At 40.2% G+C, this 25,080-nt stretch overlaps 3 protein-coding genes across 5 annotated transcripts in view; 2 read left to right on the top strand and 1 right to left on the bottom strand.

The window, feature by feature from the left end:
* LOC139641954 (beta-galactosidase-1-like protein 2) overlaps positions 1 to 5,287 on the bottom strand; it is a 33,711-nt gene extending 28,424 nt beyond the window's left edge. For all 3 annotated transcript variants that reach the window (XM_071516630.1, XM_071516631.1, XM_071516629.1), the window contains exons 1-7: positions 4,960 to 5,287; positions 3,876 to 4,061; positions 3,497 to 3,565; positions 2,917 to 3,012; positions 1,778 to 1,886; positions 1,009 to 1,101; positions 669 to 750 (exon numbers count right to left, since the gene is read on the bottom strand). In XM_071516630.1, the coding sequence (XP_071372731.1) occupies positions 669 to 750; positions 1,009 to 1,101; positions 1,778 to 1,886; positions 2,917 to 3,012; positions 3,497 to 3,565; positions 3,876 to 4,061; positions 4,960 to 5,051 (727 nt within the window). In that variant the 5' untranslated portion in view covers positions 5,052 to 5,287. The remainder of the gene's footprint in view (positions 1 to 668; positions 751 to 1,008; positions 1,102 to 1,777; positions 1,887 to 2,916; positions 3,013 to 3,496; positions 3,566 to 3,875; positions 4,062 to 4,959) is intronic.
* A 664-nt stretch (positions 5,288 to 5,951) lies between these two features.
* glb1l2 (galactosidase beta 1 like 2) lies at positions 5,952 to 13,650 on the top strand. The gene is made up of 18 exons (XM_071516641.1): positions 5,952 to 6,118; positions 6,386 to 6,454; positions 6,556 to 6,651; positions 6,739 to 6,847; positions 7,002 to 7,094; positions 7,380 to 7,461; positions 7,812 to 7,876; positions 8,069 to 8,153; positions 8,818 to 8,955; positions 9,209 to 9,289; positions 9,544 to 9,650; positions 10,124 to 10,270; positions 10,904 to 10,975; positions 11,264 to 11,342; positions 11,836 to 11,923; positions 12,613 to 12,724; positions 13,257 to 13,373; positions 13,540 to 13,650. Exons 1-18 carry the CDS (start codon positions 5,955 to 5,957, stop codon positions 13,648 to 13,650), a joined length of 1,815 nt encoding a protein of 604 aa, XP_071372742.1. The 5' UTR covers positions 5,952 to 5,954.
* A 984-nt stretch (positions 13,651 to 14,634) lies between these two features.
* ilvbl (ilvB (bacterial acetolactate synthase)-like) lies at positions 14,635 to 24,862 on the top strand. Its single transcript, XM_071516638.1, has 14 exons — positions 14,635 to 15,084; positions 15,910 to 16,111; positions 16,851 to 16,978; positions 17,211 to 17,461; positions 17,671 to 17,770; positions 18,103 to 18,200; positions 18,729 to 18,865; positions 19,292 to 19,426; positions 19,829 to 19,943; positions 20,474 to 20,643; positions 22,184 to 22,254; positions 22,368 to 22,439; positions 23,061 to 23,166; positions 23,348 to 24,862. Exons 1-14 carry the CDS (start codon positions 14,971 to 14,973, stop codon positions 23,524 to 23,526), a joined length of 1,878 nt encoding a protein of 625 aa, XP_071372739.1. The 5' UTR covers positions 14,635 to 14,970; the 3' UTR covers positions 23,527 to 24,862.
* Positions 24,863 to 25,080: the final 218 nt, after the last annotated feature.

The raw sequence follows: 25,080 nt of genomic DNA, 5'->3' as shown, positions 1-25,080 counted from the left end.
AACTTCTATTTAAAGAACCATTACTGGTTCCATGTAGTGCCTGGTATTTCCATATCGAACCAAATCATTCTTCAATTGAAATCCAACATAAATGCAACTTTCACAGTGTTAGGAAACGGTCTACTGTAAGGTTCTGCTTAGGAATCAACCAGTGAGGCATTGATGAACTCAAACTGTTGAGTCTCCACCTCACTGACGATATAACACGCAAATCAGAGTAAAGAAACTTGTTCAGTTCTTAAGAAAGTTCTTAGAGCCGGAATTATGTATTATAAGAATAACACCCCAGAGGACACTGTCCGGTGATTATGAGAATGACAGCGATGCATGCTTTGCTGTCATTATGAGCACAGAAGTATCCATAATCACCGTAATGAGCATCCTCAAGGTTATTATGGCTTTTATACAACGATTACCAATATACATGCATTGTCTGAGTTGGTGGCAGTCTAAAGCATGGCTGACTGTGCTTTGTGGGAATTATCAGCACGGTTTGAACATATTTATGTACATAGATTTGTAAGTTATGTACCTGTTTTATAAAGGTTTCATGTAGAAACATTTGAGTATGGTCCTCTAAAACAGTCTGTCTGTCTGTCTGTCTGCCTGTCTGCCTGTCTGTCTGTCTGTCTGCCTGTCTGTCTGTCTGCCTGTCTGTCAGACAATACCTCCTTGCACTCCTCCAAGCTTTAGTCCTTCCTGGTTGTCTGAGGTCAGCAGCAGCTCTGTGATGCCCCGAGACAATAATGCCTGGAGAGGAAGGGAATTATGAATGCAACTAAACAAAACAGTGGATGCTCTTGTAATTGCTGAAATTTGAATGTTCTGATAAAGCAAAAGAGATCGAGTGAGGGAAGGATAGAGTTGAGAATAAAGTAATAAAGTGCATCTACTCGCTTACTTTCATGTATGAACATGGTGTATCTGCGTATATCTGTGTACATATACATACATATGCGTGTGAGCAACCCAATCACTCTTAAAATACTGTACAGTTATGATTCTTACCTCCTTGATGAAAGGCATGTATTCAGTGTCTTTAGCATAGGAGCCATATTCATTCTCCACTTGAACTGCGATAATCGGGCCACCCTTGGAGTACTGCATATCAATTAGCCAATGAATAGAGAAACATATATTAGTGCAACGCCACTTTACCAATGTATCCTCAATACACCTGAATTTTAAAGACACCATTAAATGGAAATAAGAGCTTATTTAATGATGCATGGCTCCGATAAAAAGGAAATAGGATAGAGGATACAAGTTGAACAGTCAAAGTGTGCATGGTGCATTGTAATTGGTGACAATGCTAGCCAGCAACAGCAGTTATTACACAGAATTTGAAGAGTTGGTGACAAAAAACAATGAAGCAGCAATGAAATATGACTGTAATTAGATTTTATCGGCATACTAGTTCAAACTTATTGGGATCACTGCCGATTTTTTTTTTTTAATTGCCAGCATGTGGTGAAGATAAATTAGCAGAACTTTGTATTCAAGTTACCAAGAAAACAAGAATCAAGTGAAAAGATTGGTCTGTTTTGAGCATATATGTCCTATAGGCATATTTTATGAATTCTCCTCTGTGTCATTTCCACGGAATACCTTATAGTTAGTACATTACTCAAAAATGTCATTTTTTTTACTTCATGGGTGCCTTAACAATCTTCCAATATTCTAAGTTGGTAAGCAAATATTTAGCTATTAATGTCAGTAACATTAATCTGTAAGCTACATAGATCAATCATTTGCACTTTGCTAAAACTGAAACTACCTGATGTGGAACAACTCTCCTAATGAGTTGATCGAAGAAGGAGTTGACTGCGTCAGTGAACCTCGGGTATGTCGTTCTCATCTTCATGTTTTTATCACGCAGCAGCCAACTGAAAAGAAATCACAACAAAACCTTTAAAATGTCATATATTTGTGTAGCATATCATGCAATTTCCTCAATGTGCCGTGCTGTGAACTCTTAGATTATCTGCTCGGTGCTATCAGAGATAATCGCACTGACAAGAGCATGACTATCATAAGATGTGGTGCAGTGGAAGTCACACTTTCTGCCCCGAGAAACGCAGTTTTAACGATTATCAAATACAATCAAATATTAACCTTGCATTCCCTGAAGGCAAAACCACTCCAAAAATAACTACTTCCAGACTTTTTCCCTCCAACATCTACCCCTTTATCTGTCTGAATCTATTTTGATTACAGAACTAAATGAATGTGTAAATTTATCCTTTTAGGGAGATATGCCTGTCAGACTTGGTTATCTTTCCCTCTAATAAATCTCTAAATGTCTGATAAATCATCTGTGACTGTGATCTGTAAGTAATGGTAACAGTTAAAAGTATTTATTTGGAGTGATAAGTATCATCTACTATCTATAGTATGTCTTGCACTGTATGTGAGGCCCTGCTGTCCTTGTATCATGTATTTTAAGTGCTGTGAAACTCAGTAAAGTGTCAATATTTCTTTGCACCAATCTCAGCAAGACAAATCCCTGTATATTTATTGTACTTGGGGATAAAACTGATTCTGATTCCAGCAGAGGTGAAACAGGTTAAACAGAACACAGCAACAGTACGCTTCAAATAAAACACCTAACTGAATTATGAATACATTTCAAGTTTCTCCCTAGAATTCTTTGGATTCAGCTTGCAGCAAAGACACCTCTGACAGATCGCCTGATTAAAAATAATCCATTTCTTGCTTTAGAGGAATTTTGGGGTTTAGCCAAGCACCCCGACGGCTATATTCTGACAGTTTCACAACAGAAACAATGTCCCATGATGCAGATATCAGCTGATTGACTGCATCGTGGCTTGTTGAAGGAGGAGAGGCATCAGTCACAGAGACAATGCAGAAAATATGCAAAGCTAACAATCTACTGAGGCTCTATGGTTTTTTTACCTGGGCAGCCCCCCTAAGTCCCACTCAGCACAGATGTATGGCCCGGGACGCAGAATCACCCACAGACCTAGGCTGGCTGCTAGGCGGAGGTAGGCTCTAAGAGATGGATACAGTATATCATCAACGGTAATTTATTATGAATTCAATCAATTCAAAATGTTGAGTATAACAGATATTCTGTGGCAAAAGATATATTCATTCATTCACAAATACTTCACTTAAGATATTATATGAGCATTTTAAGGTAAAGTCTTTCAGTTTTTGGAGAAAATCTGCTTCCTGAATTGGTTGAATTGGATGGGATTTATTTCCAGACCTGGCAGGTACAACAGTTTAACAGCAAGCAACTTCTTGTACAGATCAATGCCTTCATAATCAATAGATCAAGAATAATGGCTGACACTGACAGTGCGTAAATTATTCCAAAATATTTATTTACAGAGACCATACCTTCCCAGCAGCATGACATTAATCAAGCCTGTAGGTAGCTGAGAGTTTGTGCAATGCAACAGTGCCACCTGTGGGAAAACAGCGGCTCTCCATCAGACTCTAAAAGTCCCTTCAAGTCCTCATTCCTTACTCTAAATCCAGCTGATCCTGGAAGTTGAACACCCCTCTCTCAGGCTCATGCAGGTTCCACGGCACATACCTGAAAAAATAAGTTAAATCAAATTTATTCTTTGCATGCCCTCAAAATTAAAACAACAATGCATTTATGCATTCATAAGATTGTGACTTGTTTGTTTCTTGTATTGAAATTAATTATTCATATCCTTTTGCTCCCTAACAAAAGCATGCCATTATTTATAAAGAATGTCATCTAAAATGATTTTTGATTGCTTTGCTTGGGTTTATTTTGATTTTATTTCATCTGTGTATAATCCTCTCTAGTAAACCAACTGTGTGATTCCAGTGTTCAGTCTGGTGAGCCCAGGTGTGGTGGGTCAGTGGGAGCCTACGTTGTGAGAGTATTGAGGCCACAGGCCCTCATCTTCAGCAGCCGGTCCTCCCAGTAAGCTCTGGGGACACGGAAGTAATGGATGGAGCCTCCCAGGATGCGGAAGGGCTCTCCCTCCAGACTGAACTGGGAGGAGTTGGCCCTCAGACCCTCCACACGGCTCATCCTCTTCACTTCAGGGCCACGTCTGGAAGACAGAAAACAGTTGGAAGCTCAAACAGACAAGTTATGTTGTTGAACTGGTGCGATTTAAGGCCTGGACCCCAGTTGCTCCAGTGATGCTGCTCAGTAGTCAGCTGTAGAGGACTGCGGTGAGACTGGGCAGCTCCTAGGTGTGAATGGGTATTATTATGTATGTAACCTTCCTCCCCTTTGCCACTACTTCCCCAGGCCACTGCTATAAATACAAAGGTGTTCTTTCTTAGTCAACTTGCCAGCTTTAATTAAGGTTATTCAGCATCCTGGAGGCATTTGATACCTACAACAAATAATTTATCATGGCACAGAACTCTCAAGGAGTCCATTAAAACACACACACACACACACACACACACACCAGTGTAGAGTACTGATAGCAGTAACATAAACAGTTTAACGTTATCTCCAGCTGACCAACGGTATTTAATTGAATCGAGACTTACATAGCGAGTTGAAACACTGCTTATCTTCACTCCTCAACACAATGCTGACACAATGAACGGCAACATTAACACTTTATACGTGTAGTCATGTTCAATGTCCACAGGTCAACCAGATCAGGTGAAAGTTCACAGGTGTATCATTGCTGCCTCTGAAGAAAGCTAGTGTCTTTAAAATTTAGACTTTAGTCAGCATTTCTGCGTTTCTGCATGTAGAAACTATAGTTAGTTAATTGAGAGGATAATATTCTGACCAGGCAAAGCTAATAATCTATAGCTAATATCAGAGAAGCCCTCGGGTGTCCAAACGGCTGTATACTTCACAACATTTTACGTTTACAGTGGGCGGGAGCAAGTTTATCCTGAATTCAATGCCTTAACTCGGGACTATGGGAGTTGGGAAACGGGTGTTGACTTTTTCCAGGCTTATAAAAGTGTTTACCTTACCTTGTGAATTGATAAGCAATGAGTCCGGCGATGGTAAAACATACTAGGAGCCCGTATCTTTGCTTTAGGGACAGGCGAACCACAACAACCATCGAAGGGCTGTCCCTTGTCAACAACGACTCGACGGTGGAAGTTACAGTGACAGCTGCTCCTTATGCGTTTCTTGTGCTCAGAAAAACGAGTTACAAAGCGCATAATATCTACAGTAACAGCTCTTCTGAAGGGAAAAAAACGTATTCTTCCCAAATAGCTGTAGTGGATAGACAGGACGCCAGAAAGAGTGCATAAAATAATCAGGTTTTAGCGGAACTACCAGTCAAACACGTTTACCGCCACATAGGCTGTAATTACACTTTTGTCCACTAGGAGACAGCAGCGACAGAAGTCTAGCCTCAAACTACACAGTGATACCAAAAGCTCTCTACTTTTCTATGTAATCTCTTTCTCTCTCTCTCTCTCTCTCTCTCTCTCTCTCTCTCTCTCTCTCTCTCTGACAGTTAGAGAGAGAGAGAGAGAGAGGGCACAGAGAGCACTATTATATTGTTGTTCTGAAACAACAATAGTTTCCCTTATCCACACAGTGTTTGAGGCCTCCCAGCACTGTCATCCCTTCAAACGCTCCCTGGCAAGCTCAGCGTCGCACATTGGCAGTACAGATGCTGCATTTTTTTCTGTGACAGTTTGGGACTTTCATATTAACACTTGGTAAGGTTTTCTTTAATTGTACTTGTGTGAAGGTTGATTGTTTTGGTGCAAGCCATATAGGCTACACTATGTGTGTATAATAGATGTGTCATTTGAAGTACCCTTTGTATAGGCTAGTCACATTACAATACTGTGGCCCATTTCAAAACGATTCTGATGTATGTGTATGTTTCAGTGTAATCAACACAAAGGAATTGTTTCAGTTAATAGCAAACTATCAGGACTTTCTTTCAGTTATATGTTAACTGACTAGTTGTTTGTCTTCCAAACGTGGCCCTGAAGTGAAGAGGATGAGCCATGTGGAGGGTCTGAGGGCCAACTCCTCCCAGTTCAGTCTGGAGGGAGAGCCCTTCCGCATCCTGGGAGGCTCCATCCATTACTTCCGTGTCCCCAGAGCCTACTGGGAGGACCGGCTGCTGAAGATGAGGGCCTGTGGCCTCAATACTCTCACAACGTAGGCTCCCACTGACCCACTACACCTGGGCTCACCGGACTGAACACTGGACATATTCATATTATTATTTTACTGGATAAGTTCACACATGATCAGATGAAATCAAATGTATTTGCATAAAGTGCTTTAAGCAAAAAAAAAGTGCTTTACAAGGCAACCAAAAAAATATATGTAAAAACAAGAGAGAGTGAACAAGTTACAATCTTATGAACCACATAACCGCATTGCTTTGAGTATAAAGAATCTCTTTGTTGCTCCCCCTTTCAGATATGTGCCATGGAACCTGCATGAGGCTGAGAGAGGAGTGTTCAACTTCCAGGATCAGCTAGACCTTAAGTAAGTCCTCAGTCTTCTTCTACTCCCTTATTATAGAATCACTAAATATAACAAAAAGGGCATGCAGAATGATTAAAGCATAAAGTGTCTGTCTTTCTCAGGGCCTTTATCAGTTTAGCAGCAGAGTTGGGTCTCTGGGTGATTCTGCGTCCTGGACCTTACATCTGCGCTGAGTGGGATTTGGGGGGGTTGCCTAGGTAACACCATCTGTCCATTACTTGAAAACATTGCCATGTACTGTAGCAGCAGTATGCCACTCAACGTATTCCTCATGCTCATTTCAGTTGGCTGTTACAAGATAAACACATGCAGTTGAGGACAACATATCCTGGATTTGTAGATGCTGTTAACTTGTACTTTGACAAGATTGTGTCACTTGTCAAACCTCTGATGGTGAGTCTGTGTTGTCTCTAATGGTCATTCTAAGTAAATGTTTTGTCCAAACAGCTTTCAATGATATATCAAAAATATCCTAAAAGCATAATAGGGGGATATTCAATCAACAGTCAAGCGTGCATCCATTTTCCCCTTGTTTTCTTTATTGAAGTTTGAAGAAGGAGGCCCGATCATTGCTGTTCAAGTTGAGAACGAGTACGGATCGTATGCCAAGGATGAGAAATACATGCCATTCATAAAAACTGTGAGCTTCTTTATTTCCTATGATCTTTTACCACAATATAGTAACATGGCGAATTCAGGTTTCTCTTGACATGAAACAATTAAGTCAGTAATCCATTTCAGTTTTTTCTATCTGTATTTAAAAGCTTTCCTCCTATATTGATTAGAATGTTCTAAATGTGTGATTTTGTCTAACATGAGATACTGCATACTTGATCAAGACTCAGTGAACCTCTCTCTCTCTCTCTCTCTCTCTCTCTCTCTCTCTCTCACTCTCTCTCTCTCTCCTTTTTTCCTCTTTCTGCAGTGTCTCCAGTCCAGAGGGATCAATGAGCTCCTGCTGACTTCAGACAACTGGGAAGGCTTGAGATATGGGGGAGTAGAGGGAGGTAATGAAGGAGTGAAAAAAATATTCAGAAAAATATAAATATATAAATTCAGAAAACATAACATAGTGTGTATTTAATTATATTTGCCCTCCAAATACATATATTGTTGAGGATGGAATTGTTTATTTTTGATTATTAAGCAATTAATTTAAAGCAACAGTTGCTTCTTAACATAGGTATATTGTGTTTTGGATTGAAACCCTTCCTATATCTCTGGTGAATCTCTATTTTGCTTGTTTACTGCATCTCCTCACAATCTCATCTCACTTGAATCTATAGTATTTACTGTCCATTATGTATATTTGCCATTCTTCAACATTGTTTCTCAATTTAAATCTTCCTCGTTTTAGTTCTAAAAACAATAAACCTTCAGAGACTGTCCTTTGGAGCCATACAGTACTTAGCTGACATGCAGGTAGGTGATAAGTCTGATATTTGGCTCTTTGTTATTGTTGCTTGCAGTGTTGAAAATCTAAGAATTTCTTGATAATTCTACTTTCGCATACATTGTCAGTAGTCAGTAAAGAGACCAGTAAAATGACTAAAGAGAAAAGTAAAGAGACTAGTAAAATGTGTATGATATGGCGGTGTGTTGTGTTTTGTCTAGCCCCAGAAACCTCTAATGGTGATGGAGTATTGGTCTGGATGGTTTGACGTCTGGGGAGAGCATCACCATGTTTTCCAAGCTGAGGGTATGGACACACCGGCACACAGGCACTTTTTTAACCTTCATTTTTCCAGGGAACTTTTTTGCTGAGTACAAGGTCATTTTCAGCATCGCCCTGCCTTACATTCATACAGTTATACTCATATTCACACATGGGAGCTTCTTAGAGACAAACAGGAAAACTGCGATTGTCCTGTATGGCTGCATGGGCAATAATTCAATATTATCATTTATTGCCTTTCAGTGGAATCGTATTGTGATAGTGTGATGCACAATTATGTTGTCTAAATTGATGATACGGTAAGTACATTTTATTAACATTAACAACTGACAAAATGAGGTAGGAAACATTTTAAGGAATATTACTTGAAATTTGCAGTTTAGTTTGACATTGCATGCAGTTCAGTGTGATGAACATCAATTTGATCATTTAACATGTGATTTTGCACACATAAGCCATATCGTGATATATATTGATATTGTGATATTGATAGTAAGTGTATGAATTAAATCTTCTCTAACCTTTAGGCTCCCACTGCCACAACTGCAAACTCTACTCACTAACTGCTATGTATTACTATTTTACTCACTATATCATTATCATATTATTCACTGTATTATGCATTACTTATTACTCACTATACTGTATATATTATGTACCCATTGATTCTGTCTGTCGCCCCTGACAGACATGCTAGCTGTAGTATCAGAGATCCTGGAGCGAGGCGTTTCCATCAACCTCTACATGTTCCACGGTGGAACCAGCTTCGGCTTCATGAATGGAGCGATGGACTTTGGTACCTACAAGCCTCAGGTCACCAGTTATGGTGGGTAGGAATCACCTTTTGGCACAACCTAATGGTGGAAATAAGTCTCAGATGTTACTGTGATATAAGTGATGATTTTAAGATCTTTTATGCATTTATGTAATATGTTTAAATAGTTTTCAGATGAACTGAAATATCTCGTATCTCGTCCCTTTCCCCCTTAAGAAGTGAATTTCTTTTTTACCAGGCTATTCTTGTAAATATGAATGTGTTCTCAAGTGCCCTGCCCTGTTAAATAGATGTTTATTTGCAGATTATGATGCTCCATTATCAGAGGCTGGGGACTACACTACAAAATATCAGCTCTTGAGGAATTTATTCAGCCGATACCACTGTAAGGACTCTTTAAGCATCCGTGTGCAGTTTGGAGTGTTGTCACTCAGCAGAATGCAGATGTAACATTGATTTCAGGGAAAGAACCAGCAATACCTAGAAATCCATTTAATGACTCAATTAGCTGGAGCATTAAGTATGCAAATGGAAATTGGGTCTGTTGCCTGTGAGCCATTGTCTTAAAAAATGCTTGTAATGCTGAAACAGTAGTATAATTAGGATTGCATTCATGTTTTTCTCCCCCTTGTGCTCCAGCTGAGCCTCTCCCTGAAGTGCCCTCTCTTCAGGAGAGGAGAGCGTACCAGCCTGTTGTCACCCAGCAGCACCTGTCACTGTGGGACAGCCTGCACTTCACTGACAAGGTGAGCAGCGAAACGGAGCACCTGTCTTCTGTCATGGTTTATTTTATAATCCAAGCTATAGAAAATCCCAAATAGGACCCGGTGAGCTTCAGACAGAACATCTTTCTGTGTCTGCTCCTGCGTAGTATCCACTTATCTAGATGAGAGCGCACCGCATGCTGCTGATGCTCAGGACAGATGTCGCACACCTGGCAGCTCAAATTTGCTTATACATCATGGTGACAACGCACCTGCTTGTTTTCTCAAGAAGCCCTCATATGCCATTTGGTGGATGCTTTCATCCAACATGCCTTAGAATGTCATCATGTCAAGTTCCTAACCCCAGCACTGTGTGGATCTCGCTCTACCCATGGAGCTACTCTTACACATCTCATTTCAGGGTCTTCAAAGGTCTGGTGTTTACTGTGTGATTCTGCAAGATCCTGGTACCTAATGTGATATTACCTGACATGAGTGATTGACTGTTCATCCAGCCGTATAGGTCAGACAGGCCAGTGAACATGGAGAATCTCCCTGTCAACAACAACAACGGTCAGTCATATGGATACACGCTGTATGAGACGACCATCACCAGAGGAGGAGCGCTCAGCTCCAAGAATAACATCAGAGACAGAGCGCTGGTGAGGACATACAGCAGACTGATACATACAGTATAGTGGGGATGGGACAATATATCAAAAATTCAATATATCACAACACAAAAATGTGACAATACATATCTTGGGGCGGAAAAATTAATCAAGATATTAGCTACATTTTATGCTGCTGTACCAATCACAAATCAGACGGCTTGCCCATTACAATTTCACAAGCACTTCATTGAAGTTATATTATTTGAACTTTGTAATGACATTTCTACATTGTTGTTCACATTCTCGTAAGCCAATGCCATCACTAGCTAGATTTGTGGCTCAGAAATAAATATATTCTGCACAGTCATACATTATTGTCATTGAACTTTTAATTGAACTTTTTAAATTATTATATCGTATAGTGGTTGTATTGAATCGTGAACCCCATATCGTGTATTGAATCAAGATAAACATAAATTCTAACTAAATTAGAATTTACATAAGACTCAATGTTCACAGAGGTTCAACAAGGTTTAAGGACATTTAAATAGACAGCATCTTCTCCGCCTCCCAGCATGGCTATGTGTTACTGAAAAGCCAGATCACACATATATATTAGTAACAACTGTGGTCATAAATGATACTCACATTATGATTTTAGGTTTTACTCCTGTTCTCTAGGTTTTCCTGGACAGACAATCTGTCGGCAGTTTGGACTACAAGACTCAGGAGCTAACACTGCCTGATGGAAAGGTACTGTGCTTGTTTTATTCCCTGTCTTTATTTCTATTCTCTGTCTACTTTCCTATAGCCCTCTCTTTCAGTCTCCAGAATGCATAAAATTTAACACCACTTTATAGATTGCCCTATTTTAATAATGATTTATTAGCCAACTTTGCATTTGTCTTCAAAGGAAAACAATTGTGTGGCTTATGCAGACCAGCAGACAAAGATTGGATTGTCTTAAAGTGATCATACACGTTTTACTGCATAATACCCTTGCAATAGCACTCTCATGTTTTATGTATTTGAACGCTGAAGGGAGAAAGAACTCTGAGTTTCCTGGTGGAGAACTGTGGCAGAGTGAATTATGGGAAAGCCCTGGATGAGCAGCGCAAAGGTATTCTAGCTTCAAACATTAGTGTCATGCGCTGTGTAATGCTTTGTTTTATTGCTTTATACCAGTTCAGTGGTCTCAAATGTAAGACTCTCATTTATGCAAAACATACTGTGGGTTGCTTATGCGTATTTCAGTGGCAAATATTATTCATAGCTTCAAACAGGCTTCCAGACCTGAGTTAAATCATCCTTAGCGTTCATTTTAACCTGCTTTGCGTGTCAGGAGAGAGGAGTTTACTGCATCAGGACAGTTCAGATAATAACGGTTAAGTTGTCAGTCACAAAAACGTCTACTCAGACACTTGAGCAAGTGAAATAACTGTGACTGTGTAAACTTTTGACACTCTATATTTGTTCTGTGGCACACCCCACCCATCTAGTACCCATGTTGGACAGAACAAACCATCAAACAAGGATCTGTAAATGCTGTTTGACCCAGACTGCTATGTCTGCACTGTATTGTTTTTCTGTTTTCTCTAACGGTTGTGTTACAGGTATTGTGGGAGACATTCTGTTGAATCATGCCCCTCTGAGAGGCTTTACCATCTACTGTTTAGATATGAAGCCAGGCTTTATAAAGAGGTTGGTTATATTAATTTCTACTTTTATCTTGCTCATATCTGACTTACCATGGCCAGTCTAATAGAACTGTGGTTCTTCATAGACACTAATAGACCTTTCATCGTATCAGTTAAATGGCAGATCCACCCTAAAACGCTTCAATGCTGATAAAAAAAACAACTATTGGCAATGTACTTTGCATGATGTCACATCAAGATATTTCCAGCGCAGGTACAGTGAAGTTTGATAGTAGAAAATGTTCAACTATTTAAAACATCAACAGTCAAATGTCCCGTTTTGGTGTCAGTCTCTCAAAATCAAAGAGCAAGGGCTTCTTTCTAGACTCAACGTTTTGCACCGCCGTTCAATAATAATACAGGGAGAAATCCACTGTACAAGCAGCAGAGATAACAATTTCTCCACTGACAGTGGCCTCAATAGACCATAATGCAATGCAGTCATGTGTTTTGAGTAAGAAACCTCACCAAAACACTTTTCACAAAATAACTCATTGCATTGCACTGAACATCTCAAATCCATGATATCAGTGTAAGATCCAATGGTTGATTTTTCCATCAACGCCCATCCTGTCTATATATCTTACCTTGAAGACATATTTGTTATGACCCTCCAGATCCTCCTCCTCACATGTGCCCAGACTAATTTTAGACATGAACATGAATATGAATGTGAGTCTTATCTTGTTTCAGATTAAGTTCAGGCCAGTGGAGGTCCGGCTCCCAGCGGCCCCCCCTCCCAGGGTTTTTCCAGGCCAGACTGTATGTGGACGACCCTCCCAGAGACACCTTCATCAGACTGCCTGTGAGTACGACAGCCACTCAGCTTCTCCCTTGAACTGGGTTGTCTAATTATAGACCTGCTGGGAACCACTGAAAATTTTCCAATACGGACTCTGGTTCTAATACTTCAAATTCAATATCATTTTTAAAGCAAAACTCTCTTTGCGTGTTGAATAAACCATAGTATAATATTTTTTATGTTACATTTGTATATCTCTTTTGCTTTTCTAAACAGAATGAGACCTTACTAAATTGATTTTCTCTGTAAAATTCCCAGAAATTAGTAGAAAATTGGAGATGTTTTTCCTCACCTTCTGATACATTCTGATACCTTAAGATTAACATCTGCACTTAAAAAGTTGCATTATTATAGTATTTTTTTTATATAGTATTGATATCATTGTTGTTTGTATCAGTGTTATTTTTTCAAAACCAAGCCCTACTCTCTGCAGAGTTGTCATCGGTTCACTGGCATGTTATCTACTCCCAATCAAAATGATGAGAGTTTAAAATAGACTTTCCACAGTGTCAGTGTATTGATCATCCATGCACAGGGTTGGGGTAAAGGAGTGGTCTTTATCAACGGGCAGAACCTGGGACGCCACTGGCTCATCGGTCCCCAGCAGTTCCTGTACCTCCCAGCTCCTTGGCTCAGAAGTGGAGAGAACCAGGTACGCTCGTTATGTTGTGAGATAATGGAGATAATGGCTGTCTTACATGCTGTTCAACTTTGATTGTGGCTACATTAGGCCTCAGCCTTCTGCTGTTTGTTTCTAGATGCTTTGTGATAAATTGCATCTGTTACATCTCTTGTTGATTTATGTTCTTTTCTTTCAGATCATTGTTTTTGAGGAACAAAGAGCTGATGGGAAAATACTGTTTGCAGAAAATCCTGATCATGGGAAGACAATTGATGTTTACAAACTGCCCTTTTGCACACTGCTTTGAAAATAATGCTGTGCAATGGTGCACAGAGAGAGAGAGAGAGAGAGAGAGAGAGAGAGAGAGAGAGAGAGAGAGAGAGAGAGAGAGAGATTAACATTTTACTGACAATGGCTGTATGAGAGCATTATAATTAAAATAGAGTCATTGATTTAAAGTAATCAATTAATTAACCATTGCATTTCCAAATACTATTGTACAGCATTATGATAAAATATGTGTTTTGGAAATCTAAAGGTCCTCAGTTTGGATATAACAACTTCCACCTTGTTACTGATTCTGATGCTTAATTCAATTCTTGTGTCGTTTGCCCTCACCGAATAAAAATGTTGCTGCATCTTGTGATTCTTATTCTTTTCTCATTTGAGCGTGACCTTTGTTCTGGTTAGAAATACGTTGTTTGGGCCGACAACAGCGTGACACGCCCACACAAGCTTCTCATTGGATCACTGGCTTGTCTTTTAGGAAAGCGAATTTCTCTTATTCACAAAGACAACGTAAGTAACAAACAGCTGCGTCAAGCTCGTCAGAAATAGCCAGACTCAAACCGGAGATTGTGCAGTTTTGCCTTCACAATAAAAGCATAATATTTATCAATCTGACGTGAACACAATAAATGTTAGTGAATTTGTAGCATATACTGAGATAGAGTGAGTAAGATCTCATTCCAAAAATATATCACACGCAGGGTATGTCAGAGATAGACTATAATAGTTATCTGGCAGTCTATATGTTTTGTGACTGAGTCATGTTACATAGGTCTTTATGGCAATGAATATGCTGTGGAAAAAAATTACCATAGATTCATCCTGTAGGCTATGTATGTATTCTTCATTTTCACTTTGGTAGCCTACTTATTATTGTTTGTTATTTATCGAAAACATTTTGCAGCATTTTCGTCAGACTTTATTTTGAAAATAATAACCGGAAGTCCTGTATGTAATTCTGGGTAGCTTGACACTAATAAATATGCCCTGTGCTGATGGTGTCTGACAGCCCTGAGGATACGGCAATTGCGGAAAATGTAGTATAAGGAGGTGCATTTATCAGTCATTTCAAGTTGAAGAAGAGCCGACCACATCCATTCACAGCCTTTGGAGTCTAGTTTTACAGCACTTCACTTCCCTGTAAATGACCTCGTAAAAATCGCTTTTGAAATGGGCGTATAGAAGTAGTTGTATGAGCAGCTTTACAGTACCTTGCACAGTGGCGGTAGCCTAGCCTGGACCAGTGAGCTGCTGAAATAGACGAGTTAGAGTAGGTTTGGATATTCAAGTATATATTTAATTTGAGTTTGTACAGAAAGCGTTGCTTCCGTGTCTGGAGATGGAGTCGTTTGGAGCCGTTGGCACCGTCCTCGGTTGCTCTGTGGGCATTGCGTTGGGTGGGCTTGTGTTTACAGCCTATAAACTTGGCTTACTGTATCAGTTGTTTCACAAGGTAGGTTTCCTTAACTCAATACTGTAACATAACTTCAAGTCTGTTCTATATTACTTGTGTCTCGTGCAGGTGCCATGTCACTCAGCGAAATGTAGTGTGTGTGTGTGTGTGTGTGTGTGTTGCTGTCTATTTGTTATTCCTTTGTCCAAATGCATTCTCTTTTAAACTAGTTCTGATAATGAAGCAGCATTGCACAGACCAGCCATAGCAAAAAACAACCTGCACTCTCCTTTCCCATACTGGGATAATCACCTGTATTCTGTATCACAGGTGAAAGGTAAGAAGGTGCAGGGGCTCCATTCATGTAACAAGAGAGGAGGTAAACTTTGAACAGCCTTGTGGCTTTCTAGCACAAAGGCTATCACAACACCCTGGCTCTTAGTGGGTGTTGCACAAAGGCCAGAGGCACATCACCGCCACAAGCCTGGACAATATGCGGTTATTGTGAAATGTGCAAGGGCAATAGAGTGACAAGATGGTGTGACAGAGATGACCTTTAAGGGGGCCTCTGACTCACGCTGATTATACATGTGACAGAGCTTTATTCTAGTTTACATAAGGGTTTATTCAGTAAAGTGAGTGAGGTTACAATTCTGTTAACATTTTGCCTTCTTTTGAGAACTGATAATCAATGTGATTCAATAGCTAACAAATATTTAGAGTGTTTTTTTATACAAAGAATGGGCCATGATGAGAACAGTGGTACCCCTCTCTAATGATACAGTATCAGGTGCGCTCAGCAGAATATCTTTTGACTTAAACCCCAGACAGTTTTCCTGCTGTGTCCACATTTCTCTGAATATTCTCTCCTCTGTCTTACCGTAGACTGAGACCAAGAGCCCGCGGCATGGCGGCGAGAGCGTGGCAGAGGTACTGCGTGCTCACGGGGTCAAGTACGTGTTCACCCTGGTCGGCGGACACATCTCGCCCATCCTGGTGGCCAGCGAGAAGCTGGGCATCCGCATTGTGGACACCAGGCACGAGGCCACCGCCGTCTTCGCTGCTGATGCTGTGGCCAGGCTGTCAGGTGCAGTGCAACACAAGAGTGAAAAGAAAAAGTTAATGTAGGACACATCAGTCACATTTGATCTCAAATTACTGGCAGTTTTGGTGGAAAAAGTGATCAGGCATCCCACACAAGGCACACACTATACACATTCTTCTGCAATATCCAATTATCATTGTCTTTTAATGTCCCTCCCCTATGGCACATGGTATGTGTGATGTTATGTTGTCATGGTGCGGTGTGTGTAGACACATGTGAACACTATAACTCCAGAACAATACATGATAGAAGCTTCATACTTACAGAACAAGTTCCTCCTGTAGAGCAGGTGATCTGATTGGATTTTGGAGCATCTTGCTGCATAAATTTTATTATCTTGAATTATCTTGAAACTGTTATAACTCCTTAATGCTTTAAGATCCGGAGTTCACATTAATACTACTCATGTTATGTGAAGGCATGTATGTTAACTTAGAAATATTTGGTAACTAATGCTTTTATTATCTTAATTAATGACCTCATTGGCAAAACTGGGTATGTTTTATATGTCATGGTGATTATGGCGGGACATTAGTTAAACTATACTGTGGTTCTCAGGTTCAGAGGCCTAGGCTTCAAAAACCTCTGTGTAACATGTAACACGATAATATGAACATTAGACCTGAGTGTCTTATTGTGTGTGTCTTGTAGAGTTGGTTGCTGGAGTCAGTTGGGAGTGGTTTTGTTTTTAGCCATGCTACCATGCTTCTCTCTCCACCAGGCACTGTTGGTGTAGCAGCAGTGACTGCTGGCCCGGGCCTCACCAACACAGTGACAGCAGTGAAGAACGCTCAGATGGCCGAGTCTCCATTGCTGCTCATGGGAGGAGCTGCTGGTACACTTCTTCAGGTTAGTCTGGTTAGAGCCAAGTTGTGATTCACATTAGTATGTTTGAATAGAATAGAATGGATTAACAGAACAAGACAGAATGCCTTCAGTCTGGAGGAATGGATGCTGCTTCTTCTTCTTCTAGAAATACACATGGCATGTTGCATGTCAGATACAGCATATGAGAGCCTTTTAAATGTTAAATGTTGCACTTCATTGTCTAACCTCTCCATGAACTGTGGCTGTGATACAGGGCAGAGGAGCGCTGCAAGACATCGACCAGATGTCTCTGTTCAAGCCGCTGTGTAAGTTCTGTGCCTCCATCCGGACGGTCAGGGAGATCGTGCCTACGGTCAGGAAGGCGCTGGCCATCGCCCAGTCTGGAACCCCCGGCCCTGTTTTCATAGAGTTCCCCATCGACACCCTCTACCCCTTCCACCTGGTGTCCAAAGAGTTTGGGGTTAAAAACCCTCCCAAAGGCCTGATGGGAAAAGTTGTTTCCTGGTATGTTATCGGCATTGCTAGAGAGTTAATATGCATAACTATCTATGCAGAATAAAATTATGCAGTGTGAGAAAAGGCCAATTTACACGAGCAAAATACAAAAATATGTAAAATAAAATTCCAGCGTGAATTGTATCTGTATACACAACTGGAAAAGACAAATGTACGGATATATGAATAACATAATGTGATGGTCTCTTTCATGTAAGGTACCTCCAAAACCACCTCATGAACCTGTTTGCTGGAGCCTGGGAGACCAGAGATGTGTCTCCGCTCCCTGTTGACATCCCACAAGCCACAGATGATCAGGTACTGTAAGACTGTCTATGTTCTTTATAGTTCAGCCTGACTTCTAGGGTCCTACTGATGTAAGATTTTTCAGGAAAATACTGAAAACTGTGGAAGAACATTACCTATATGTAATATCCGCTGATAATGGTTTTGTATTACAGTTTCCCAGCCTAATCCATCATTATAAACCCTTACTTAGATCAGATTCTTATATGCAAGTATTTTGAGGTTTTCAGTGACTTCATTTGGGATGAACTATATAATAGCTTGGCAGTCAGACATCTCCCTCACTATGCAACTTTTTAAACTTTTAATGTAGTGTTGCTCTCCTTGCTTTAATACAAAATCAGGTGCAAAAGTGCATAGAGCTGGTGAGCCGAGCCAAGAAACCTGTTATTCTGCTGGGCAGCCAGGCAACACTTCCCCCAACGCCTGTCGATGACATCAGGTAAAGGATACTGCATGTCTGCCTCTCCCCCACCTTCCTCTTCTATGTACACCTGATCTTGCTGCTTTCTTGTTAAAAATCCTTCTTTCCATAGCTTTTATGTTTTTTACCTAGCACTTCTCTGATAGATGGATATTCAAGGGTACAGGGATATTTACTTTTCTACTGCCTGGGAACAGCTGTTTTCATCCTTGCTCTCCTTACTATTTGGCTGCTGATGATGTTGGTAAATTTAAGCGCTAAAAATTAAATGCTTAAAAATGCGTAAAAGTACTTCAGTGGCTTCAGATCCATTCACCTCACAACTATTTTTCCTGTGAATCTTGGTATGTAATGGCATTGAATTGAAATTTGATGTTTTATTATTGTCTTTACTCAGGTAGCACTAACGATTAGAGGGGAAGAGTAAACTTTAGAAATAGACCATAGTGCTTGCAAGCTCAAGTTCTCCAAGACGTATCATATATCTATATCTATTTTGCCCTGAAGATTTCCTCATCTGGTTAAACATGTTTGCTTGTATTACAGGAAAGCGTTGGAGTCCCTGGGCATCCCCTGCTTCCTTGGGGGCATGTCCCGTGGCATGCTGGGTAAAGACAGTCCCATCCACATCAGACAGAACAGACGAGACGCTCTGAAGGAGGCTGACTTGGTGCTGCTGGCAGGTCAGACATACGGTCTTACAGTCAGGTCTTGACACGTAGGGTTATAACCTCTCCAAGGTTAGTGTTGTAACATAATAACACTAATACTAATTTTAATATTACTGCTACAACTACTGCTACTAATATTGATTGCAAAGACTTTGACAATGACTTTTAAACAGACAGAAAACACAAAAATTGCTAGGAAGAATACACAGAAAATACAAGAGAGAGATTGAGAGATTGAGAAAGAGGGATTGATTGATTGATTTAAGGTTTCATAGAATGGTTGCTGCTCCTGGCTGGCTCCTGGGGCCCAAACCAGCTATCTTCAAAAATATGTTTATGTTTAATTAAATACAACTTTACATTGAGATGTATTTTCAAAGTACCCCAAATTATCCAGAATTCCTAGGGGCATGTTAGCATTGTGTCTTGTGTTTCCAGGCACTGTGTGTGACTTCCGGCTGAGCTATGGCCGAGTCCTGAACAGGCGCAGCAAGATCATCGCTGTCAACAGAGATAAGACACAGCTGCTGAAAAACTCAGACATGTTCTGGAAACCCACTGTTGCCATTCAGGGTACGTTCAGAACCCGATACTTGACAACATGATCCATGATCAATGACATTGCTTGATGAAGAAATAGGAAACGTGCCATTTCCTAGTCTTTTGGTGCTTGAACAATATGCTCTTCTATTATAAAGAGAAAAAAACTACCTTTTCTCCCTGGCTCTCATTTCTTAACCGAGCACGTGTCTATCATATGTGATCATTGTAGGGACACAGAAATATTTGTTACATGTATTGTAGCTTTGACTCTTACAATTGTCTGGTAGTCTAATATTTGGTGGCAGTGCCAGTGTGATCCTTTCACCCCCTTGCTTGTAATGTTGGCAATCTGGCCATGTTCCCTTCATCGTAAGTCCTTCTGGATAAGAGTGGAAGCTGAATGCCTAAAATGTAAATATTGTTCTATTTTAGGGGATGCTGGTTCATTCCTCCTACGGCTTTCCAATGGCCTGAAGGGCCATAGATGCCCAGAGGAATGGCCTCAGAGCCTCAAGGCAGGAGACGTCACCAAAGAAAATGCAAACAGGTAAGTTAACAGGGGTTAACTCTTGTACCATGTGCATCAGTATGCAGTGTAAAACTGTAAGCTGTCAATTTTTCTCTGCAGGAATGTCACCAAGACAAATTCCTGTACATTTACCCCGGTTCCTGGTGATTAAAATTATTCTGTTTCTGATGTCAAGTCTTTGATTATCAGAAAGTTTGCCATTTAATTGCATATTCTTTTACCTGTTGTTTGAGTAGTATCGAATTCAATGATTTCACAATGATTTTAGGAGATCCTTGTGAACATGCTGTTTATCAATTAATATTCAAACAAGAAACAAACAAGGCAGAAAAATGGTATACAACAAGAAATTCATCAAATCTTTACCCTGTTGAGATCACTTTTAGCCCAGTTTGGCTATTCTGCCAGGAGTCCACAGTGAACATCATTCTCTTGAAAAAAAAAAAAAAAGCAACAATGCATAATAAATGGTCCTCACACGCCCCTCCCACACTCTCTCATCATGTGTCACATACATTAATCAGTTTATTTTGTTTGTGTTTGTCCAGGGGTAAAGCTGATGAGAAGACAGACCACCACTTGAATCCTTTGAAAGTTCTCCACTGTGTGGATGAGCTGATGGCAGAGGACAGCATCATTGTTGCTGATGGGGGGGATTTTGTGGGCAGTGCTGCTTACATCATGAGGCCAAGAGGACCTCTGCGCTGGCTGGATCCAGGTTAGAGCTTTTATGAAGAACTGTTGAGACTAAGACAACGGGTGTTGGTAGTTAAACATTAGAGAAGAGGCTTGTGACCTAAAATTAAAAATATAAATCATTGAAAATATAGCCGCAAGCGGCGATTGAGGGGTCCAAGCACAATTTGATAAGACAGACAGATAGACAAGACATTACAGAAGGAAGAAAGACAGAAGACAAAAACTGACATGTTGTGAAGATCAAACATGCAGTCTAACACCAGCTTTTGTGTTGGCCCGTGACTTCTGTCAAGTACATCATTTCATGGCAACCACATTCTTGAAGTTATTCACAATGGCCAGACTTTGTATTAGAACACATACCGCTTGTTCTTTACAACTAATGACTTCAGAAAAGACAAGCCTGGATTTGAACCAACAACTTTCCACACGAGAGGCAGACACTTTACCTACTGAGCTAAACTCCTGTTACAGGGTTACTGAGGAGAAAATAACTAAAGGGAGAAGTATTGTGATACTGCAGCCTATGATTGACAGTGCTAATCACTTTATAAAACATTGCAGTACTCTCCATTAACGAATAAAACAATACTAAATCACATGGGCCAGAAAGTCGCTGCTGCACTGCTCTCTATGGGTTGAAATGTCTGGCCACACCCCAATCAGTGATGCCAATTTTGCCATTGACAGATGATGTCAAACACCTGCTTTGAGTTTTCTGCACTGTGTTGATTTACTTTTCATGAAACTTCAAAATGGTCACCGTTCATCAGGGACTTGAACTCACAACCTTGTGATCCAAAGACCTGAGCTTTACCACTATGCCAACTTCCACTTTGATGTGTGCCACAGTGGGGAAAACTGAGTAGTGGGTGGAATTTGTAACCCACCTGCCAATTTTTGGTGTTTCTAGGTCTTACGGTTTTTACACTTTTAGCAGAGAAAAATAATAATAAAAAAAATGTTCACAAACCGACTTAATAGGCAAGTAGGATTTGGCCACCTGTGGATTCGAACCCTGCACCTTTGTATCCCCAGAGAAGGGGACACACGGTTCAGAAGTTATTGGCCAAAGCGTAAAGTTGCTTGTTATAGCGCCACCATCTGGCCAATGTGCATGGGCTGCCTTGCCTGAGTAGCGGTGCACCGTAGGAGCCCACCTGCCAAATATGGCTGCTGTAGGACTTGCGGTTTCTGAGCTGCAGATACTTTTAGCAGAGAAAAAGAAAGAAAGAAAGAAAGAATAATTCCAGCAAATACAATAGGGTTCCGGCACTACATGCTTGGACCCCTAATAATTGAGTAATTCAGTGGATGGCAGTGCTACAGTTTTTATGGACAGTGTTTTCTAGGATTTTGCCAGTATCTAAAAGTGCTCAGCAGTGCACAGAGCACTATACTCTTTGTAGGGTTTCTTTAAGGTTATAACAATAATAAAAAAAAACATTGTGTTGTATTGTGTTACCTGAAAGTATATCAATGCTACGTTTTGAGGTTGGACATGCTTTCTTCTTTAAATTGCAGTCTTACTGACATGAACTCGTTCCATGTCCTCACAGGTGCCTTTGGGACCCTGGGAGTTGGAGGAGGGTTTGCCCTGGGGGCAAAGCTGTGCCGCCCCGAATCTGAGGTATAGTCATGATGTAGGCGTTTCTGAAAGTCCTTTTGTCTATCCATCACTTGATCAGTTCTTCCTCTTCATTAATGAAATGGTACTTGCTTTATTTTATCTTTCACTTTCAGGTATGGATAGTCTATGGTGATGGCTCCTTAGGTTACAGTGTTGCAGAGTTTGACACATTCACCAGACACAAGGTAAAAACTGCTAACACACCATCTACATTTGCATTTAACTGACACTCTTATCCAGACCGACTGTGCAAAGGTAGAATAACTATTACAAGCAGTAGTAAGGAGTAAAACCACATGGCCCAGACAGAGGTAACACATATCTCGATGTTGTTTGAATGTTCACGTATATAGAGTATTGATAGGTAAACAAATAAAAGTGAGGTGGAAAAGGTCATTTAGTTTTGACCATGTTCATATATTTCACCATATGCACTAGGGTCAGACTGATATACTACTCTGCCGATTTATCGGGCCAATATTGGCCTTTTATTAAAAATCGGACATTTGCCAATCAGTGTTGTCCACGTCCAATATGATGGATATGATGCAGTTTGTTTGATTATGTATTTATTGTATAATTTATCAATACTACACTGGGTGCCTATGGGAAGCCCTTAACCTGAATTGATTGTAATGCAACATTTTGATTGATTTTTAAAGACAAATTTAAAGACCTTAAAAAACCCATATGGGTCACACCCTATTATGGACTATAATGATTTAATAATCCTGAATTTTCCCTGTAGCAGTCAAATACAGTAACTCAGATATTTTGCTCATTCTTTCTCCTGCTCTTCCTCCCAGACACCAGTTATAGCTGTCGTGGGCAACGATGCATGTTGGAGTCAGATCTCCAGAGAGCAGGTGCCCATGCTTGGCAGCAACGTGGCGTGTGGCCTTGCATTTACAGGTACGTGTTCTGTATAGGACGATCTGTTGTGATGACTCTTGAGCCCTATAATGCATTGGCTTCATGAAGCCTTACAGTATAGCTTATATCCCACACTTGTGTTTGTGTTTTCACATGTATGATGCATGCACAGTTACTAACAGACAAATAACAAATCATCTCTTTTCTCCTCCTTTTGCAGATTATCATACAGTTGCAGATGGTTACGGAGGCAAGGGCTACCTGATTGGACGAGAGGACGACGACAGGCTGAGTGACATCATCAGGCAGGCTCAGAAGGAGAGCCGGGAGGGCAAGGCCACGCTCCTCAACGTTCTGATAGGGAAGACCAACTTCAGAGAGGGCTCCATCTCCGTATAGAGCAGGCCACAGCTGCGCTGTGATTCTGTGAAGCAGGGTGTTCTTTCTCCTTCACTTGCAAGTTTTCTTTGGCTTCCCTCATAGACTTTTACTGGCGAGGGCAAGGAAGGGTTACAAGGAAAAAGGAGGATCGGATACTATTTAAAGCCCAGCCCAGCCTTTACCAGACCTCTGTTAATCCTATGTGCCCTTAAAGCGATATTTCACTTTGGCAAGAGATTTAGACTTTTTAGCATGCTTGTCCCCCATATGAGTTCATGAACGGTCAGCCGCCAATATGGTATCTGTTGTGATGTCACTCGCTTTTATCTTGATCATCATTTTGACGCTGGCGGTGACTATGAAGGCAGCTTATATCAGAGGTTGACTGTTCATGAACCTGTGTTCGGGTATGCAAGATAAAAAAAAAAGTTCTACTAAAGTAAAATATAACTTAAGATCTGCCAGCCTAGAAACTCTAAAGCTTTTCACGTTATACTGTGAAACAGCACAACTGCTGCATTTCAGAAGGGAAGGGGGAAAAAAGTGAGAACTGTGTGCTTTGCTGAGGGATTGAAACTATTCAGGAACTTCATTCTGACCTTTAAACCACCTATTATAACTTGGGACATTTCATGTGAATAGAAGAATGATTGAAATTGTTCTGCTTGTGAGAGCGCATTGGTGTTACTGAGGAAATCTGACCAGTATGCCTTTTCTGCTGTTATGAAGTAGACATGGAGCGTTTTTATCAGTCATAAGAGATCCAATGACTAATCCAAACCTTAAATACTGATGAAAAAATATTTTTTGTAATCAGCAAGATTTAGCTTTTTTTTTTCTGCTGCTTGACCAGAAAGTGAAATCCAGCAGAGAGCAGTGTTTAGCATTACTTCAGTAACATACCACAATATATAGCTGATCTTCATGAAAAATATTCATTTATAAATTGTATGCCTTTAATTGTTGATTGTACATTCAAATACATTGAAATGTATAGATGAAAAGATTATGTTTGCTGAGTCAGTTATGTATTCAAATGATATTTCATTGTAAGCGTTGTGGACATGCAGGGGTGTGTAACATTTAAAAAAAAAATGTTATGACTATATATACGTATATTGCACTATAATTAACATAACTTATGTACTCTCCAGGTGAACACAGGGGCATGTGGATCACCTCACTTAAACAACAAATAATACTAATTTATTTGGCATTTTGAGAAATGTGTTTAAAACTTTTGACCAAAAAAATGTTCCTTTTGATTCAATCACAAATAAATCGAGAGAGAGGCAGCATCGTGTGGGCTTTTGTATGTTAACCTTAATGTTTGATCTTACTGACATCATGTACAAAGACTAATAAATTGTACATGAAAAAACATTTTTTGAATTAACTTCTGGCTATTTTTATTCATCATTAGTAGTTGTAACAACTCAGTGATTGCGCCCATATTAAGGCGTAGCAGACAGTGCTATTAAGTAAAAAGCAGTAATTTTTCTGACTAGATCATGCAGTTTTGCCATAGCTTTCACCACATAGTTACCTAAAGATACCTTCAATCTCTATGGA

Source organism: Centroberyx affinis, unplaced genomic scaffold (assembly GCF_046629955.1).
Source record: "Centroberyx affinis isolate AG114_WGS23_722 - 3 ecotype Tasmania unplaced genomic scaffold, CSIRO-AGI_Caff_v1 ptg000419l_1, whole genome shotgun sequence".
NCBI classification, from domain to species: Eukaryota; Metazoa; Chordata; class Actinopteri; order Beryciformes; family Berycidae; genus Centroberyx; species Centroberyx affinis.
This window is presented reverse-complemented; position numbering and strand designations above follow the sequence as displayed.

What these genes read in the sequence shown, in the direction of transcription:
- ilvbl (XM_071516638.1), top strand. Translation starts at nt 14,971, where the DNA reads ATGGAGTCGTTTGGAGCCGTTGGCACCGTCCTCGGTTGCTCTGTGGGC. An exon ending in ACGCCTGTCGATGACATCAG is followed by an intron (nt 18,201 to 18,728) that starts GTAAAGGATACT and finishes CTTGTATTACAG; the next exon opens with GAAAGCGTTGGAGTCCCTGG. An exon ending in ACCCACTGTTGCCATTCAGG is followed by an intron (nt 19,427 to 19,828) that starts GTACGTTCAGAA and finishes GTTCTATTTTAG; the next exon opens with GGGATGCTGGTTCATTCCTC.
- glb1l2 (XM_071516641.1), top strand. Translation starts at nt 5,955, where the DNA reads ATGAGCCATGTGGAGGGTCTGAGGGCCAACTCCTCCCAGTTCAGTCTG. An exon ending in GGCCTCAATACTCTCACAAC is followed by an intron (nt 6,119 to 6,385) that starts GTAGGCTCCCAC and finishes TCCCCCTTTCAG; the next exon opens with ATATGTGCCATGGAACCTGC. An exon ending in GCCTCAGGTCACCAGTTATG is followed by an intron (nt 8,956 to 9,208) that starts GTGGGTAGGAAT and finishes GTTTATTTGCAG; the next exon opens with ATTATGATGCTCCATTATCA.